The sequence below is a fragment of the Pipra filicauda genome, unplaced genomic scaffold (assembly GCF_003945595.2).
Source record: "Pipra filicauda isolate LSUMZ 115617 unplaced genomic scaffold, ASM394559v2 scaffold210_size2929891_pilon, whole genome shotgun sequence".
In the NCBI taxonomy this organism is placed as follows: domain Eukaryota; kingdom Metazoa; phylum Chordata; class Aves; order Passeriformes; family Pipridae; genus Pipra; species Pipra filicauda.
The window spans coordinates 1,252,501-1,272,500 of record NW_024104322.1 but is presented as its reverse complement, the minus strand read 5'-3'; the positions used below and the strand labels follow the sequence as shown (position 1 = coordinate 1,272,500).

The window sequence follows — 20,000 nt, the reverse complement described above, 5'->3', positions numbered from 1 at the left end:
GAGGATAATAACAAATAGCCATTAAAAATGCACTACACATTAAGATATTGGGTCCTCTTGTGTTGTAATTTTTTAGTATCGAGGATTGCTTTTTTCAAGGACAGTTGAAAGATTATTTTGATGAGAAATCTGTAGAAGGATTAATAGCTTAAAAGACTAACCAGGATACAAAATTTTCATTTTTGTCAACTATATTTTCTACCAGATTAACAGTAAATCAAGACTAAAAATCAAGCAGTTCAGATGGCCACGCAAAAATAAATTTCATAGGCTTTTCTGCTAAAAGCTTAAGAAAACACTGCCATACAAGCACCTTTCTCAGGAAGTGTAAACACAAGGAATAACACATTGGCTTTTGAAATTAACATTTCTCTCTAGAGTTGGTTTTTCAAAATCAAAGGTTGAAAGGCAAAGTTGAGGCATGTTGGTTAGAGATGTAAAGGATCTTCCATTATAGTATCTTATGTATGTTCTAAGGAGGAAGCAACTATACAGAATATGTATGAAAACCAAAAAGCTTTTCTTTTTCTTTTCCATAAGCCAAGGAAGATTTGAGAACTCAACTTTTAAATTACTGAATACATTCTTATCTTGAAGACTTTCAGTATAGTGTGATATATTCCAAGCTGTTTATTACAAAGAAAAAGTAAAATATTCAGATTGGTATTTTTATGTTAATATGATGTGTATATATGGATAGATATATAATTTAAATGTGTTTATTTGCAAAAATTCTGCACTACTGTTTTGTTATGCAATAGGAGCAGTAAACTAAGAACAAATTCCCATGTGAAGTGTTGAGTACCTAAACACAAACTCTGAATAAATATTTATACATTCCATGACTTCTTAATAATATCTATGCTACTCAAATCCTAACAGCATGTCACAGCCTAGTTCTGACTTCTGATCAAAACTTTCTTATCTACTATATAATTGGAATTTTTATTTTAACAAAGTTTATTATGGTTCCTTCATGAACCAATTCTGGGTTCAGAACTAGTCAGTGTTTTTTATTAATGATAAAGAAGATAGAATAGAGAGCATGGTTATTAAATTCATATATGTCAACAAATTGAGAGGTAATGCAAGTGCATTGGTGAAGATGATGAGATTTCAAACCAATTGTAGCTTGAGAAAATCCCAGTAGAGGTTTAGAAAAAACTGTTATATGATGAAAGGCTTAAAAAAGGAAGTCTTAGGTTATAGAAAAAGCAACAGGTCAGTTGCTAGGGGTTTCACCTTTCAAAAGGTAAAAAAATTAGCACAAGTGAAGCACGGGGTCAGGTTGCTTAGGGAGTCCTGGAGTCCGCATCTTTGTAGGCCTTTACCAAATCATCCTTGGGGTTAGACACACATCTGTGAGAAGTAAGTTGTCACTGCTAACTCTTTGGTATAATAATCTCTTAGCAAGTTCAATTAGGACATTATGTCCAAATGTCCTCATCAAAACACCTCTCTCCTTTGAAGAACTGTTGACAAATTACACCTCTACATGAACTACAGACTGACAATGCAGTGTCACAAAGCAAGGAGATGAAAGCAGCAGCAGCAAAAATAAAACATGGCTATGGTAAATTATGTCAAAGCACTTTTAGTTAAAGATATAAACAAATTAACATCCTCATTTCCATGGATAGCCTTCTTTACAGTTGACGGATCTACAATTATAAAGAAGACTTTCTTGTACCCCAGCACTTTCAAAATAATACTCTCTGTGAGAGATGTTTTTCATATAAAAGAAGGATTCTAATATCTTGCAGATCTGCCTTCTCATCTCAATACATTACTTCTTTGCCCACAGATCACAGAACATGAAGTTCCTCTGTCTCTGTGTCTGCCTCAAGCATTCACTCTTCCACAGGCTTTACAGCTTTACATGAAGAATTTTCTCTCACTTCCATAACTGGCAAACTACAACTGAATACTGTATCCTTAAAGAAATCAAAATTTGTAATATTTAACTGAAACAACCACCAGGAGACAGGTAACAGTTGCAGGACACTTATGAAGACTGTAGGCTGTTGGAGAAGAGCTTTGATGCTTTAAAGGAAAAAGAAAGATAACAGGACAGGCAGCTGAGGGATAAATATATACTAGGAAGGCATGTATAAAGTAGGTTCCAAATATTTAGGGACAAAGCCAAATTCTCAAAGCCTGCAATAACTCGTCTGATACAAGGTGAACTTGTCTTCTGAGTTTTGCATATGCCTGATCCTACCTTGGGAAAACATGTTTAGTATAATAGCTACTAAAATCCTGCTAAAATCTAGACAACAGCAACAAAACAAGTGCTACATTCAACTTTTAAACATTAGAATGTATGCTGTTCCTGACAAGAAAACAACCAGATCCTATAACCAAGTACATGATTTCTTAATTAAATTGAGTTGAGCTGCTGTCAACAAGGAGACAATATACTTGATACAATATTCTCAATTATGAATAGCATGTTTTCTACAGTGGATTCACATCACATCAGCTTTAATGTAAGGGGATACTGAATCCAACAAAACAGCAGTGAGAACACAGGACAACAAAATATAAATAATTACAATAAACAAGGTTTAGATTTGGTTAGTAGAAATAGTGCTCATTCCAAGTTTTGAATAGAAAATGCAAATTTTCTTTGGAAAAAATGTGAAGCCAGACAATGCCTTTTATAACCATCAGCACTGAGTTACCACAGTGATCCTTCCCTTCTTCAAAAAAAGAGCTTTAACAATTTAAGTTTCCCTGTATATCTTTCATGCAATTCTACAGAAGGAAAAAAAATTAGTTAATTTCTTATTTGTGTATGTGAAAAAGAAAAAAGTGCCAGTAGTCCAGTGTTTAATTCTGAAAGCTGCCAGGAAAGTTCCAGGACTTAATCCCTCCAGGATTCCCAGAGGAACAAATTCCACAGTTCAGATCCGGGTCCTCTAAACATTGTTGCCCATATTCATCCAAAATCTTTAAAGTTCTGTTAAAATCATTTAAGAAAAAGTGGTGGGAGACATCAAAACAGAGAAATTGAGTCTCTTGGGCAGTTAAGTCAATGTAATGACTGACACTGAAAAGACTTTGCTCTTGGCTTTGTATTGAAGAGGTGGTAGAGATTGAGAGAGAAGCTGCCTAGGTCAACGTGCTTACTGTGAGCCATGTAGCCAAATGTACGGTTTACAACAAATCATGTAATTCTTTTAAGCTCTTTCAGAGCATTTTTATTCCTCTCAGGGGTTGCAATAACCAGTCTGTAATTATGAAAGAATAATTTTTTTCTGGGTTGCAGCTGAAAGCATTTTGTATTGCTGTGGTGACTTAGGCATCTAGTAACACCAGGGAGTTTTTTGCTTTGGTAGTCAGTGGCACAAAGGGCAATAAATTAGCTCATGTCTTGAAGTCCCTCCCAAGCTTATTTTCTATGAGACTTCAATTCTGATACTATTGGCTCGCTAGTTTTCCTAGTGACTTCCTGTAGAAGTGTATAAAGATGAGGAATTTTCTAAAACTTGGATGAAGAAAGTTTTCCCAGGGGAATATTTGGGACTGAATAATTTCTAAGCCATATGTGGTATGGCAGCCTACATTGATTTTCTTTTAAGATTATGTTTGCATGTTAAAGTAATAAAGATTTTTAAAAGGTAAAAAACCCTCCAAACAATTAGGTAGCTCCCAAGAAACTTTAACTATTTCCGAAACCAAATTATGCTCAGTTTAACCCATTCTTCGTCGCAATTCTGTAGACAGCCTTAAGCCTGCAAACATTAGATCTTCACAACCAGTTGGTTAGTCTGCAGATATTCCTCTAACTGTACTATTTATCCACTATCTTTACTTAATTACAGTGACTGTACTTCAGTATATGAAAAGAACAAATCAGAACATGCTATATTTGTGTAACACATTTTCAGTGGAGCTTTTAACATCAAACAACTGCATTTTTTAGTTACATTTTTGCTTATTACTCACACTGCCTTCAATTCTTTTATGCTGTAGGCAGTCTGCACTGCAAGTGCAACTTTGATTCAGCTACACAAAGTGTTCCATGCATATGCTGGGAGAAGATCCACAGCTACAGAATTCTTCAAACTGTGGAAGAATATTTGTGTCCAAGTCAACAAGATGAGCTACTAAGCTCAAAGAATACTGTGGCAAATCTAATTATTTCTGTACATTTTCATATTTTTGTATTTAAAGAACAATTTAAATATTTATTTTTATCTGAAGCATCTTGGATTTCTAAAGAATTCCCTGTGTTAATATTAAGTATATTCCAAGTTTAACTTGTTGAAATATATTATGTACAACTTCTATTGGTGTCTGACTTTTTTTCCCTCATAGACCTGAACCAGTATTTCCTCAAGAAGCGCTGTATCACATCTTACCAGTATAGCTATAGATCTGTAGAATGTCCTACAGCAGTTTAAAAAGAAAAGCTCTCTTTTCCATTCCACGATTACAGATAAAGAATTTTTATATTTATGCATTGGTAGGTAAATGGAGACAAATCCTCAAATCCTACAGCATTTTCATGTTATCTAATTCTATTACTTTGTCTTTCTAGAATTTCATGTTATTATAAAAAGTTTATTATTTTTCTTAAGTAGAAGTGAACTGTTTATTGATATGAATATGTACAACCACTTAGGGAGATACTAATCCAAATACTGAGAAAGGGAAGAAAGAATATTAGATGAGTAATTAAATACAAATTCAGTAATGCCACAACTGTCCCAGAATCCATTATTATTTCTCCTTGAAGATCAGGAAACACCTCCTCCATGTGTTTATCACATATACTGAAATGCCAAAGAAGTAGCATTAGTTTTAGATACAATAATGCCTATATGCACATCTCCAGCTTCAAACAAGAAGGGGAGGAAGGTCCTGTTGTCACGTATCCTTGTGAGGCAGCTGAGCGTGTGCTACCTCATTTCCCTGAGAGAGCAAAGCTACAACATCCTGGTGGAATAAAACTGGACACAAAATTCCTATAGAAACAGTGCTCCTCAGTGGGCTTTGTTTATGGTAATACTCTGTTAATCTGGTACTCTCAAATTACACCTTTCTACCCTGAGCCCTCCAAGAGCCATTTTGAGAAAAAAAAAAAAAAGGAAAAAGGAAATAATAACATTTTCTTCTCTCAAATGGAACACTGAAGCACAAAAAATACATTTGAAATCTACTGATTTTCATATCTATCATCTTATCTATCACCAAGGATTTCAAGTCTACCATGGTGGAGCTGGGAGCTGCACTGACTTGGCAATGGAAAGCTGAGGCAACAGGCCTAGCTGGCAGGCACCACTGAAGATGCTGACAGGAGATAAAAGTGCATAGGAATAATTAATTAGGCCGCTAAAGTTTGTCTTCTTTAGTTCATCGCTAGAGGAGATGGCATAAGATGGAATTAATGATCAATGGTCACAAAATGCCTCCGGTGCATCAAGTAAGGTGTAGGAACAAGTACAAATGAGTTTGTGTAAGTCTATTATTGCTTTTACAACCTCTAAACTAGACTTGCTTTCCTATTTATAGTATCTGTTGATAAAATGTTATCAGTTAGTGTAGAAGAAGCTAGTGTTCTTTTTGCCTTCTCTTCAATTACTGTAGGATAAAAGGGAGGCGAGTCCCTCAGGGTGGGGAGAAGAAAAATAATGATAATCACAACCCCCATCATTACCAACTGCACAAAACTGGTCTTGCAAACACAACTTTTCTTTTGTGATACATTTAAAAGGTGTAAACTCAGCTATTGCTGTTTGTAAGATCCGTCCCTTCTGTGAGCACCTGATATGACTTCACTGTTATGTGTAAAACAAAGTCCAGAGCACCTTTCTCCTTAAGCTTGGTTGCTAAAATGCTAGGTTGCTTCTTCTCATTCTCTCATGGTTCTATTTTTAAGAAAATATACGCTAGGATCACTGGATAATTCAGGTCAGAGGGGCCTCAGAAGATCTCTAGATCAAGCAGCTTCCTAAAAAAGATACAGCTAGAAGGTCAGACCAGGTTGCTCAGACCCACTCATTGCCTAGCTCTCCTCGTGAGGAAAGAATACTCTTTATATCCAACCTGAAACCCTCATTTTAACTATGCCCAGTGTCTCATTGTACCACTCAATGAAGAGCCTGGTTCCATCTTCTTGCTAATCTCCCTATAGGTACTGGGGTCAGGTCCCCTCAAAGCTGCCTCTTCTCCAGGCTGATCAAGTTCAGCTCTCTCAGCCTCTCCTCAGATGACAATTGCTTCTGCTTTTGACCATTTGGGTAGACTTTTGCTGAACTAACTCCAGTTTACTGCTGTAATTTTTAAATTTGAGGTGCTAAAAACTGGAAACAGTAGGGGATCTTCCTTCCTCAGTGCAGGGCATGGCATTTCATAAAGTTCCTCTTGGCCCAGTTCTTCAGACCATACAGGTCCTCTGCAGTGCTTATCTTACCCTTATGCATACTGACTGTTCCCCTAATTTGATATCATCTGCAAACCTAATGAGAAAGAAGTCCATCCTGCAAAACATCAGTTGTTAACCAGAATAGGTCCCACCATATTCTTATGTCCCAGGAGAAATCAGAGAATACCCGGGTATTGCAAATGGAAGACCAGAGTAAAAGTCAACAACAATCAATAACTGGATGTGAAGATCTAGCACAAATATGTCAGAGGAAAGCTACTCTGTATATGTGTATAAGTGCCTGTGTGTCACTAATATCAGAGGAGAGGGAGACAGCAGGAAGATACTCATTGTTACATGAAAATCTGAACCAAGTGAACACATGGTGCTATTTTGAAGGGACGAATACACCACAAGCTACATAGGATGTCTGGAAAGGAGGTACAAAGTATTAAGAAGGCAGTTAAATGCAAAAAAAAAAAATATTAAGACATTACACTTATATTAGCAGGAAAAAGAAAACCCAAACCTTTTTAAAAAACTCTTACAAACTTATTTATTAGCAGGTCATATCCAATTAGTCCTGACACAACTGAGAAAATATTTCTTGCTTGTATTTGCATGGATAAAACTGTTCCAGATTTCAACATCAGTGATTTTGCTAATGTTGTAGCTAATATTGTAGTCTACTAAGATTGTACAAATTTTCAAAGATCAATAAAAAAATTTTAGATCTAATTTAAGTCTATGGCAAAATTCCCCTTGACTTCCTTAGGGCCATGATTTCAATTGTGAAGTTTATTCACAGCAGAAGATGTAAGTAAAATATGTAAGGCATCTGACAGAAAGCTTGGGGAAAAGGAGGAATAACCAAAGGTGAAATATATAGTGAATCACATATTTTTCTACTAGATGAATGAGGTGGAATAGCAAGTAAGACTGGTAATTTTACTTGCTCTAGAGGCATCTAAGAGTAATACTATAGTAAACAAGGAGAGCTGATAATGTATTTTAATTTGCAAATTCCTGTGACAAACTTCAAAAAATCCAACTCATACTAAAAGTAGACATAAAGATTTGCCAGTATTAAAACTAGTCAGGTGAAGGAAGAACACAAGATTATTTCACAACATAGAGGTAGGCTAACAGCAAGAATTGTCTAAGATTGTACATTGGATTTCTATTTTGAACATAATTATGAATAAACCTGAAGATATAAATAGAAATAACAACACAATATATTTAGATTAGTTATATGTAAAGTTAACTGTGAAAAACCCCCAAAGTTGACAATCCATGGCAAATCAATTTACTGTTGACAAATAAAAGAAGACAATAAACTACGCATATTCATCCATCTACTGTAACCACTTGGGAAATATATTATTATGAATCCTTCAGCGGTGCCTCTGCTTAAGAAGTCAAGACCCAGTATGTTAGACTAACTAGGAGAGAATAATGACAGTTACAATAATATAGAGCATGTTTATGTATTTATAAGTAGGCCCTCGCCTCAACTAGTATGTTCAATGTACTTGGCTACCTTTTACCTAGTACTCACTCATCTCAAAAACAATATAGGAGTATCCAGGAAAGAACAACGGAAGTGACCTATGGCATGGTAAACACATTTGTAGGAGGAAACATAACAAATGGTAGGAGTACTTTGAACTGATTTAATTTATCTGCCTCTGAACTCAACACAAGAGGAGTAGAGGCCTGGAGATATGAGTAAAAGTGATACAATAGAAATATGGAAACAAGGAAAATATAGGAAAAAAGCAAATGTTCACCTTCACCTTACACATAATTAATATGGCATATCTATGATCATTTTATCATTACAGTTATCATACTACAATTTATTGTAAAATAAAGAGGCATAGTGCTACTGCAAAAGAAGTTTTTAAAATCCTCTGTAAGTTATACAGTTAATGAATTGTGGTTTTTAAAAACACTATATATTTAAATACTACTAGAAACATTAAGTATTCAATAATTCCAAGATGCTATCTACCATTACTCTACAGTAAAAATGTTTAACACATACTGACCTTCATATTGCAGAAGCCAGCCAGCAATTAATTCATGGACACTAGTAGCAAACCTTTACTTTTTCATTTCTATAGCATAGGCACTTCCCAACTCAGGGATGACTTCGTGCTGCTTATCTACAAAATATACCAATACATTTGATTCTGAAGTGGCTGGAGATGGTGTTTGGTGCCTCCTGCCATATCAGATTGACAGATTTATTTTTTTTTTGACAATCTGATGATTTCATTTGACCAAAACCCAAAAATTCTTCATTAAAAATGGGCAATGAAAACATATAGATTTTTTTATATATTATGAAACTGATAATTAAATTGACCAGATCTTTGTGTTTTGTCTGTTGTTTGTGGTTCTTTTTAAATTATTATTCTTTTTTAATTTGGCAAGAAAAAGCCAAGACTGTAAATAGGGATATCCTATTTACACTTATATATTATCAGCTACAAATGTTAAAACCACTTACTAAAGAGATGAAATTTTGAACATAGATAAAGAAATTATCTTTCTAAAAAACTGGCATATTAAAAATACACTTTCTTTAAATATCAAATGAGGCTTAAAACTCACCTACAATTAGCCCTTCTTATGGGATCAAAATTTTTAAGAACCAAGTTCTGATTAAGAAGATGACATTAACATATATTTTTTGATTCTGGCAACTCTTACTAGAATTCCCATCCTTGACATTGTCTTGCTCCCTTTGGTGTCTAAATAAATGTATTTTCTCTGCAACAGAACCACAAAAAAGTAGAAACTTGACTAGAAATTAGCTTAGGGCACAGGTCTCTAAAGTCTTTCAAACCGTCAACTGCATCTAGTTCAAACGTCAAAAGTTAACATGCTAAACAAAGAAAAGGATTAGGGAGAAAGAGCACAGCACTTTTTAAGGCAAAAATTCAAAGGAAAAAGACAAAGTGCTAGAGATTTGAGTGTGAATATTTTTGGGGTTGTTGAAGAACCACAGAAAAAGACAAGCCCACAAACAACCAAGTTCAAGACAAGAGGCTGTGGATCCAGTGTGCTATGTAGTATCTAATGGTTGGGAAGTTTTAAAAATTGTACTAGTTACACAAAAACTTATCAGCAACAACTAAGTATCTCAATGTTATTTGTGGGTTAGAGCAGACAAATATTCTCTATGTAAAATCTGGAAAGCTATGCAATGATCCAGGAAAAGCTGAGGGAGAATTTGGACTGTGCTACGTGTGACCTTTGTATATTTTAATATAAATACATGGTACATAAAATTGTTCTTCTATTTCTGTTGAAAACTTTTACATCAATAAAACTCTTGGGAAACATAGCTGATCAGATAGATAATACGGGACAAAAAAGTTGAAAAAATATCTTTTGACTAACAATTCCAGCACGTTTTTGTGAGATTTTAGAAGCTAATAATCAACATTTCTGCACAGTGACACTTAAATATTTTGCTATAATGCAGCAACAAGAATTAAATAGCATTACACTTACACTTAGGCATGGAACATCTTCTGGAACAGTTCACTGAAAATGTTGATTGATATGCTTGATGGTAGGTTTCAAAATTTTCAGCAGGATGCTACCGAAGTATTTCCTTTCCATCTGCTAAATTTCTTGGCACTTTCATCTTTATTTTATTTTTTAATGTTTAAAAGCTAGGACTTGAAGTGATCATAGAATCACAGAATATGCTGAGTTGGAAGGGACCTATCAGGATCATTGAGTCCAACCCTTAGCCCTGCACAGAACCATCCCCAAGAGTCACACCATGTGCCTGAGAATATTGTCCAAATGTTTCTTGAACTCTGTCAGGCTTGATGCTGTGGCCATTTCCCTGGGGAGCCTGTTCTAGTATCCAACCACCCTCTGTGTGAAGAACCTTTTTCTAATATCCAACCTAAACCTCCCCTGACTCAGCTTTATGCTGTTTCCTTGAGTCTTGTCATTGGTCATGATGAGGTCTCCCCTGTCTCCTCTTCTCAGCTGCTCCTCCTGCTTCCCTAAAAGACCCTTCACAATTCTTGTGGTCCTCCTTCGGATGTTCTCTAATAGCTCAATGTGGTTTTACATTGTGGTGCCCAAAACTGCACACAATATTCAAGTTGAGGCCGCCCCAGTGCAGAGCAGGGTGGGACAATCGCCTCTCTCGACCAGCTGGTGATGCTTTGCCTGATGCCTCCCAGGACACAGTTGGCCCTCCTGGCTGCTGCTGACACTGCACTGGTACTGCTGACTCATATTCAACTTGCCATCAACCAGGACCTGCAGGTCCCTTTCCATAGCGCTGCTCTCCAGCTTTTTCATTCCCCAGTCTATACACACAACCAGGGTTGCCCTGTCTCAGGTGCTGAATCCAGCACTTGCCCTTGTTCAGCTTCATATGGTTGGTGATTGCCCATTTCTCTAATTTGTTAAGGTCTCTCGTCAAGTTCTCTCTGCCCTTGGGGGAGTTGACAGCTCCTCCCAGTTTAGTATCATTGGCAAACTTACGTGGTATTCCTTCTAGTCCTGCATCCAGGCTGTCAATGAAGATGTCAAAAAGAACTGGACTGAGGATGAAGCTCTGCAGAATCCCACTAGTGACAGGTCACCAGTCTGACGTTACCCCATTCATTATTATCCTTTACACCTGACCTGTGAGCCAATTGCTCATCCATCATGTAGCACAGTTATTCAGCTGTGTGCTGGACATTTTGCCCAGAAGGATACTGTGAGAGACAGTATCAAAAGAGCAACAGGAGATAAAAGCTCAAAGCATTTTTTTGACTGTGATGTCTGATAATGCCAAATTTTCAAGGAATGAAGAAAACGAGGGGAAACATGAAGAAAAATTAAAATCAAGTTGGGGGGAAGTCCCTAATTATCTAGACTATACTATGACAGTATTCATGGCTGGGCTTCGCGAACGAAGATTTGGGAAGGGCTCTACCCACGTTTGTTGCAAGCGCGTTGGTGGCTAAAAAGGTCAATACGGGATAGACAAGTTCGGTTGCAGTATAATACTGCATCAAATAAACACACCCCCTGATCCATCTCAATCAGAAGCTTATAGAAAAGTCTTTGAAGACCATTAGTGAGTGGCCACGATCATACAAAGATTCTGCAACATCATTAAACCTTTATTAATGGTACAGTGAAACAAATGAACTTGGTAAAGTCTAGGTAAAGAAGAAAAACTACTGGATATGTTCAGCCTATTTAATACATTTTTAATATTGTTTCTTAGTTGGAGAAAACCACCAGAATACTTGCAGTTATAACTCTAACAGGGTCTGTACTACAGGCATTCACAGCACTGTTCTAAATCAAAGGCTGCTGATGGATGCAACTACACTTAGCCACAAGATTGTGAATGTTGTTTCTGTATATGGACTTCACCAAGTATAATCACATCTTCAGTCATCTGGAGATTTGGTAACTTCAATGTGACCTACAAATGGGGTTTCACACTGAGGTGAAATCTTTCTCTAAGGTCCTTAAAAAAAAAGTGCATTGGAATTTTTAGTCTTTTAAAATGTGTAAAGTGCCTATTTTTCTACAAATTCTAAAGACTAAACAGTTGACAAAAACTAATTTCTCAGCATGATGTCCTATATTTTTCAATAAATGTTTGCTTGGATTTATGGGTCATAATTTAAGCTACTGGGATAAGCATTAGCAATTGGATATAATTGTATGCTTTTATTTGACTTTTTATCTTATAAATAAATGTAAAGACACATTTTGGACATGTGTATTTAGAAAAAGATATCTAGAAAGCTCACTTTCAAAATTTTTGGCTTATAACATTACAGTTACTAAAAAAACAAATACAATCATCAAGAGTGGATAAAATTTGTAACTGTCTGTGCAGTTTTAGAAATACATTGTTAATTGCACTGTCATCTCAGTTTTGCATTGCACAAAGACAGGAATTTCTTATGAACTAATTTTAAGAGTTACACAACCACATTGCAGGGAGATTTAGTTGTGCAACTTCAAACACATTTTTAACATCTGCAACAATATTTAAGATGCTGCCTTTTCTTATACTAAAAAATGTGAAAAGTCTAAGTATATTGTCCATACACTGAGAATTCATGACAGCAGTACCACAAAGTTTTCAGCAGGACAGCTTCCTAAAAGGTTCTGTGAAACCCCACAGGAGTCTAACAACTTTTACACGTTGTGCTATGGGGATCTGACTCTTTTCATCTGAAAGTGCTGTATCTCTGGAGTGATCTTTTTAAGAGCATTGGGAATGTATTCTAGAAGTGCAACAGTTAGGGCTGGAATAATGTAAGAAAGAAATGGCAACTTCTGATCAAAAGTAAGAAATGTAACATTTAAGAAGCAAAAGAGGAAATGATAAAGGACTGGACCATCAGTGTTGGAAGAAAACTGATGAACAGAAGCAAAATGTAGAAGACAAATAGACTGAAAAGGAGAGTAATATAAAATAAAATTAAAAAATAGGATAATATAAATATTTAGGAAAACATTCAAGTGAAAAGTTGTGTCAATGAGAATGGTGAAAAATATTATTAATCAAAACATCATTGCTTATTTTTCCATTAGTGTCCACATGTGATTGGCTCTGTACAAAAGCCAAAATTTTTTCACTGTGTCTTATCACAATAGAACTTTCCTCAATGGGAATATGCTCAGACAAAAGATATAACCTTTAAGATCCCATTTCCTAGCTGTTCCTCTTTCCACATAAAAATAAAAGTCAATTGTTGTCACGAAGTCTCTTTGCCCATTATCTTCCTTATGTTAGATTTATGAATAAAAATGTGTGAAATTAAATTATACAGGCATTAAAATATCATGTGATTAGGTGAAACAGTTTTGATGAACAAGGATACCTAAAATACTGCAATTGCTACCACATTCATCCACTCAATTACATGCTTCTCACCTATTTAATAATGCTTGTTACATCCCTGTTAATTGATGTGTTTTACAAGTTTATTTTCTTATAGACTATGTCAAGTCTTATACAATGAGCAAGAGACTTGGATCATAGCAGTCCCCTAGAACAAGCCTCCAAGGTAAATGCAAAGAGATCATGAAATGGGACAATGAAACGATAACAAAAAAAAAAAAAAAAAAAAAAAAGGAACGAAGGAAAGACAGGGGATTGGAACATTATGAAGTTAAAGAAACAAGGGAATGAAAGGGATTAAAACTGGAATGATAGGTAACCTACTGTAAGTGGTGTGAAAGCTTAACAGTGGGGGACTGGAATAATCAGATATGGGAACGACCTGACAATGGAATGCTTTCAAACTGAAGCACCTCAAAAGTAAATGATCTTAGAGCAGAATAATCATATTTGCCTCTGGGAATAAAATTTAAAGATAAAAAAGTTTGAAAAAAAAATAAGTTTGATGATTATGCAGATAGAACTGCAGAGAGAAAGGATACAGTCAGGGCAAGAGTGAGAAAAGTTAAAGGATTAGGTTGGGAACGACAGCAGAATACAAAGGAAAAGGTGACTGAAACCACAGATGGTTGGAAGTCACTTTTTCCACACAAAATTGAAGACGAAGGACTACACTGGATATAACTTATTTTTTTTTTCAGATTGACTCTTACTCTTATTCATTTGGACAAAAGTTATTCTTTCCCATAACAGCCTACCATAAAATTTTCTAGAAACAGCTTTAAAGATCATGGGATACATGTTCGCATCTTGACATTTGGCTTCAAACAATTCCTGTCTTACAGAGTCCAGAACTAAAATAGCTGAACAAAAAGAGTCACAGAGGAGATGAGGATATATTAATTCACCTTTTAAGAAGTCATTTGAAAAATTATTTCTTCTTTTCACAGTACTTTTTAAAAAATACAAACAATTAAAATTCTATAAATCCGAATGACATCTATTAACTCCAAGATTCTGGATTTGCTGTTAGGAACTAGATTATTTAGGTAAATCAACTGAGAATATGAGATTAGTTGCACTGTCCTCAGTGCATTCTCACAGAGTGAGAATTCTCTACATTCTCACAGACTGAGCAGAGAAAAAAACATGATGACAACCCCCTTCCACAAAACCTCAGCAGAGGGATATCTGCTTTTCCTATCTCTTTTGCTAAATCCTCCCACTCCTTATTAAATAAGCTGCAGTGAGTTTTAACAATATGGTATAATCACCCCATTGTTTCTTATGGCAAGACTACATTTTCTCAGCCTACAATTTTTCTTGTTTTCTCATGACCAATTTGTCTGTTTCCTCAACTGCTACAGAGACCTTTTCAGATTAAAATGCTACCTTTTCCCCCCAAGTTTATACAATGGAGTAAAATGGCGTTTTGCATTTGCCATGACCACATGGAAAAATGATGTAATAAGTGTTCTGGTGATAGAACACCCTGGTCTGTGCCATTTGCAATAATCACTTGAGTGTGATCAGTCTAGTACAAATGCAGAGACAAACACCAGAAAAACAATTGAACTTGATTTCCATCCCTTATATGCCATCTCCAAGAGTGAGAATTCTTGAACATATAATAGAGACAGGAAAAGTAATAACAGAAAGTTTATTTCATTATGATCCTGTTGTTAATTTAAGAATCTGAATTTATTGGTTCTGAAAGAACTGACTTTCAAATCCCTCCAAAACTCTTCAGCACTATGCTAACTATGATGTTTCTTATGTTGTTAAAAAGAGGTTGTTAAAAATGCTATTAAAAAAAAGTTGCATTATCATTAATGCAGAAACTTATTGTTCTTAAGCATCACGTCTTATACAATGCTGTTGTTTCCTCAGGAACAATAACAGTTTTTCCAAAGTTTTCCATAGCCATGCAGCTTTAATTGCATTCTTTGGATGCTTGTGGTTTCTTTTTTCTTACTTCGGAAGTCTGCATTTATACAAAGGTGTGTACTGTGGAACTTCCAACTACATTCCATGTACAATTGTTATGCAAGACTAGCAGCAACTCATTTCACATCAACAATGAATTTTTATGTATAAAGTATCTTCAGTTGTATTTGTCACTTTGAAACCTGTTGCTTATCAGCTATAACTCATAGTAATTTTGGAGAAGTAGTCCACACTGAAAAAATTAAGGAAGAAACAGTCTTAAGCATTGACTTAAATTAAAATACAATTATCTGACACTGATTGTTGACAACTCATCTTAGAAGAAATTAAAATTTTGAATAGAATATATATGCCCACAATAAGTAACATATTTTCTCAGTGAAGATTTATGTCAAGGATGCACTCAATGCCTACATACCAGGAATTGGACTTGAAGATTAGTCAAGGACAGAACTTGAATTTAATACTGCTGAAACACAGAAAGTAAACCTAGGATTTAAGATCCCACTAGCGATATGCTGCATACTGGATCATGGAATTACCATCTTTCATTAGACAGAGAAAGGAAACTGGAAGGCACACAGCATAAAATTTCAGATGCTTTATGTAATTATTAATACAAGAGTTACCCCAACTACCAGGCCATGGTTATCCTGATCACCTACAACTTACTGCAGTATTTTTAAGTGTTCAAAAAGTATAAGAAATGGAGCGGATTATATTTCATTACCCGAGGCCAAAATTTTAAAGCTTTTAAAGTGCCCTAAATACTCTGGCTGGAACTCGCTGCACTTAACAAGCACTTAAATGTGATACAGTTACTTGAAGTTATAGACCTACTGTCTTTCTTTAGTCAGTGAACAGAAACTATTGTCTAAGCAAGTTGATTTGCCCACCTATGTTAAGACACCTGGTCGCAGATGGGTAAGTTGATGATTTAACTGCTCTTACTATCCTCTTTCAAAAACCAGATGTGAAGTACTAGGTTCAAAGACTGGAATAATTTCCCCACTCTCTGACACTCAGTAGCTAAGGTACCACAGCAACAGAAATCAATGTTTCTGATAATGTTCCCATTCTCAAGCATGGAAATACTGACTTCTGCACACACACACAATATTTGTTATGTTTATAAAAAGATGCATTTATGCTAAAAACATCAGTATGAACATCTCAAAACAGTAAAATTTTGCTATCATACATTTATCTGATAAAACAATATTCAGTACAATTTTAACAACCTAATGCTTAACTGACGTGCTCGGTTTTGACACTGTCACTGGGACTCTTCTCACATTTCCTGCTGATGCTCTAATACTAAACAAATATCTTGCCGTGAAAGCTTGTCTAGAATCCAAATTCCACACCTTCCCAGATGAATGCTGTGATCTCTAAATTGTGCATAACCTCTTGCTTCTTTCTCTAATACCATGCTCCATTGTTCCTGGCTATGTGCCAGCTACAAGATGGCAGGCAACGTAATTGCTCAGCATATACCTGGTGTCATGGCTAGTACAGCCTCCCGGGAATCAGGAGATGGAGGTTTAATCTACTTGGAGATTAATAGAGCCCCCAAATTCATAGGTGAGTACAGCGATTATCACGCAACCAGAACACTTCTCTAGGGGAGAAACATCCAGAGTTCCTGGATGAACCTTCTCAGGAGGCTAGAAGTAAGTTGGTGCTTGTGTCAGTAAAATCCATTTTTTTACTAGTTTATTAACTATTTTTCATTTAAAAAAATGGTATTATGTAATCTGTGTAGGTAATGCAAAATTTGTGTCTTCATTGTTTGCCATACTCTTGCTCTCCCTATTGTCCCTATGTTTACCTCCATCTTGCTCTTCCTATATTGTCATTTTCTTAAGTAATGCCCTTTAATAAAAATGAGGAGCCTTGACCAATGTGATCATACAGGCAAGGAAGAGGCCTCTTTTCTTCCTTGGTCCTCTGCCTCCCACACAGACCTCTCCCTTTCTTGACTTTTCCTTGCAGATTGCATTCATTCCCTTTATGCCTTAGCAAAGAAAAAGTAAAAATGTCACAAGTGAGCAGGTATCTAGTCATAGCCTGTATATTTTGCCTAACAGCTCATAGTCTCACAGAAGCTCAGTGATCGTGCACTGTTCGGTACAAGGCATGAATGAGCATGGGCTCTTTCTCCAGTGGTATCTCAGGGCATTTACTGTTGCTTCAATTTTAAAGAACTGAGCAACACATCCTTACAAATTTCAGAAGAGTCACCACAGTAAGTCCTGAAACTACATCTTTTGACAAATGGCATATCATAAAAATGAAAGAGGAAGGCTGAATCTTGAGTTACGGTGCAACTCTGTGTATTTGCCTTTTTTATAGGCAAGAACTGCTACAATATGCAGTATTTTAGCTGTAAACACAGCTATCAATGTAGTCATATCTACATAATCATATGCACAGATATCTCAGTTTATCCAGCAGAATGGCAGACGGTACGTAAGATATGTAAACAGATCTGCCAAACACTTACAAAACAACTTTAATAGCAAGTGTCATTCTTTTCTGTAAAGTAGCTGTTTTTAACACACATGATCTAACTCTTGTTTGCTCTTTAAAGTTTTATTGTCTTGGCATTTTATACAGGAAGAGAGCATTAGCATACTCAGGAGAACTGCTAAAAGTAAAAGGCCTCAAGCTACCCACTGCATGGTTGATAGCATAAAGCATGGGATATAAAAACTTTTGTCTGATTGCTCACTTTACTTGTTTTAAAGTAGTGTTACTCTCAGGAGCATATATTCATGTTCTTTCTACTTCAAGTTTTATTACTTCTTTTGTATTATTTAATACATCTAAAGACACTTCCAAAAGACAAATTTTTCCATTTTGAAAAAGTAATGGTTTGGAACCTGATAAAATACATGAATGTTCACAGTGCATTATTTTCAAAGGCAAGTAGAACAAATGTACAATAAAACAATTAAATGCATGACAATAAACATTTCTGTGTGAGCACAGATATATTAACATACCAAACAAAAGAAGAAAAAATTGGTAAAATATTTCCCCTAAAAAAAGGTCAGATCAAAATGGATTCTTTGCACACCAGAGCATAAGTAAAAAGGGAGTCTGCTCTAAATTACTGTTACTGCTAAATACCCCACTCTAGAAATTAAAATGAGCATTTAAAATGTGAAAGAGAAAATGGAATGAAAAAAGGCAAATGAGATCAGCTTTTTTAAAAATAAAAAAAAAGGGAGAGATACCATAATTATAGATACACATTAAAAATCATTCTACAGTAAACTTAAAACTAAGTCTACTTAGATATCACACTGCTAATTATTATATAAATAACCTAGGAAACAATACCTCCAAGATACATGTTTTACTATTTAGTAAACAAGAAACTGCCATGTTTGACACCACTGATTAAGGCCAGGCATTCCTAAAGCTTCAGACACATTTCTGAAATCCACAATACATCAATTTTTAATACTTCCACTCTCTCAGCTCCATTAAAAAGATGGTAGGGGAAAGATTTTAGAGTAATTAATGATATAGTTAGCTGCTAAATATTAATAGGAATCGTAGTCTTGCATAAAATATAACATATAAACCTTGCCAATACAGACGCACCAGTAATTAAACTTGAATATGTAATTACACTGATTTATATGACAGGCAAAAAGTTACACTTTACTGGCTTCTATGTAAACTGCGGGCAACAGTTAAAGTTTGCATTTTATGGTTTATATAAATGAGCAATATCTCTACTACAGTTCATAAATGGTTTAGAGACTCATAGTTAAAATTACAACTAAGTCAAATGTGAACATTCTCACCACACCTTACAAACCAGGCTGTGAAAATGACCACAGAGATCATTATGTTCAATGCTTGCAAGCAAGATGATGAGGTTTAAAAAAAAAAAGCAAAAAAAAGAGCTTATACCAATCTTACTACAAAGTAAATGAAGACACATCTATTTAAATGTTTTAATATAAATGTTTAGTTTCAAATATATAGCTCCAGACATTTCACTTACCATCTTTCAAAGCGGTTTTGAGTAATATTGTGTCTTAGACTAAGGCATTTTTTCTTGAAAGGAAGCTAAGTGGACTTACATGTGAGGCTGAGGAGAGCAGCCTGGACTGCTATTTCCATTACTGTCAATGTGATCCAGCGAACCATTGAGATCTTCATGGACTGCCTGCAGTAAGCCACTGGATGCGTTATTTATCAGTCCTGGGTTACTAAGCAATGGTAAACTACTCTCTGCCAGTGCAGCCTACCAAAATGAAGAGTAAAAACAAAATGATTACTCCATATATATACAAAGCACTCATACATGTATGAACATTTAGAAATATACACACACAGAGCAGCACATTTTGAGTAGTCGTAGAGGTGGTCAGAAGGATTTCGTGCATTTCCAATTATTTTCACATTCTGAATATAACAGCATTTCTACTTCTGGTTTGCATTTCTCTTACTTAGGTTTCATTATTTTCCATTATTAACTATGTTCTGATATTCAAGGCATTTTCTAGTTTTATATCATTTTTTGACTCTGAATTACACTTAACCCCTTTGCCCTTCCACACAATGTATGGCTCCTTTATAATGCAGGCAGCTGCTATACTTTAAAAAATGACCAGAACTTACCTCAAAATAAAAAAGTCCTGACATTTGCCTCTTCTGCATAAAAATTATATATTATAATTAAACTTTAAAGTTTTTGCCATGAGCACCATGTTCCCAACACTATGATGTGAAATCATTTATGACAGCTTGGAT

General features: G+C 35.4%; 1 protein-coding gene across 1 annotated transcript in view; it reads right to left on the bottom strand.

Annotated features, from left to right (window-relative positions):
- FOXP2 (forkhead box P2) overlaps positions 1-20,000 on the bottom strand; it is a 347,593-nt gene that overhangs the window by 8,373 nt on the left and 319,220 nt on the right. The window contains exon 18 of the mRNA XM_027714978.2: positions 19,328-19,491. Within this exon, the coding sequence (XP_027570779.1) occupies positions 19,328-19,491 (164 nt within the window). The remainder of the gene's footprint in view (positions 1-19,327; positions 19,492-20,000) is intronic.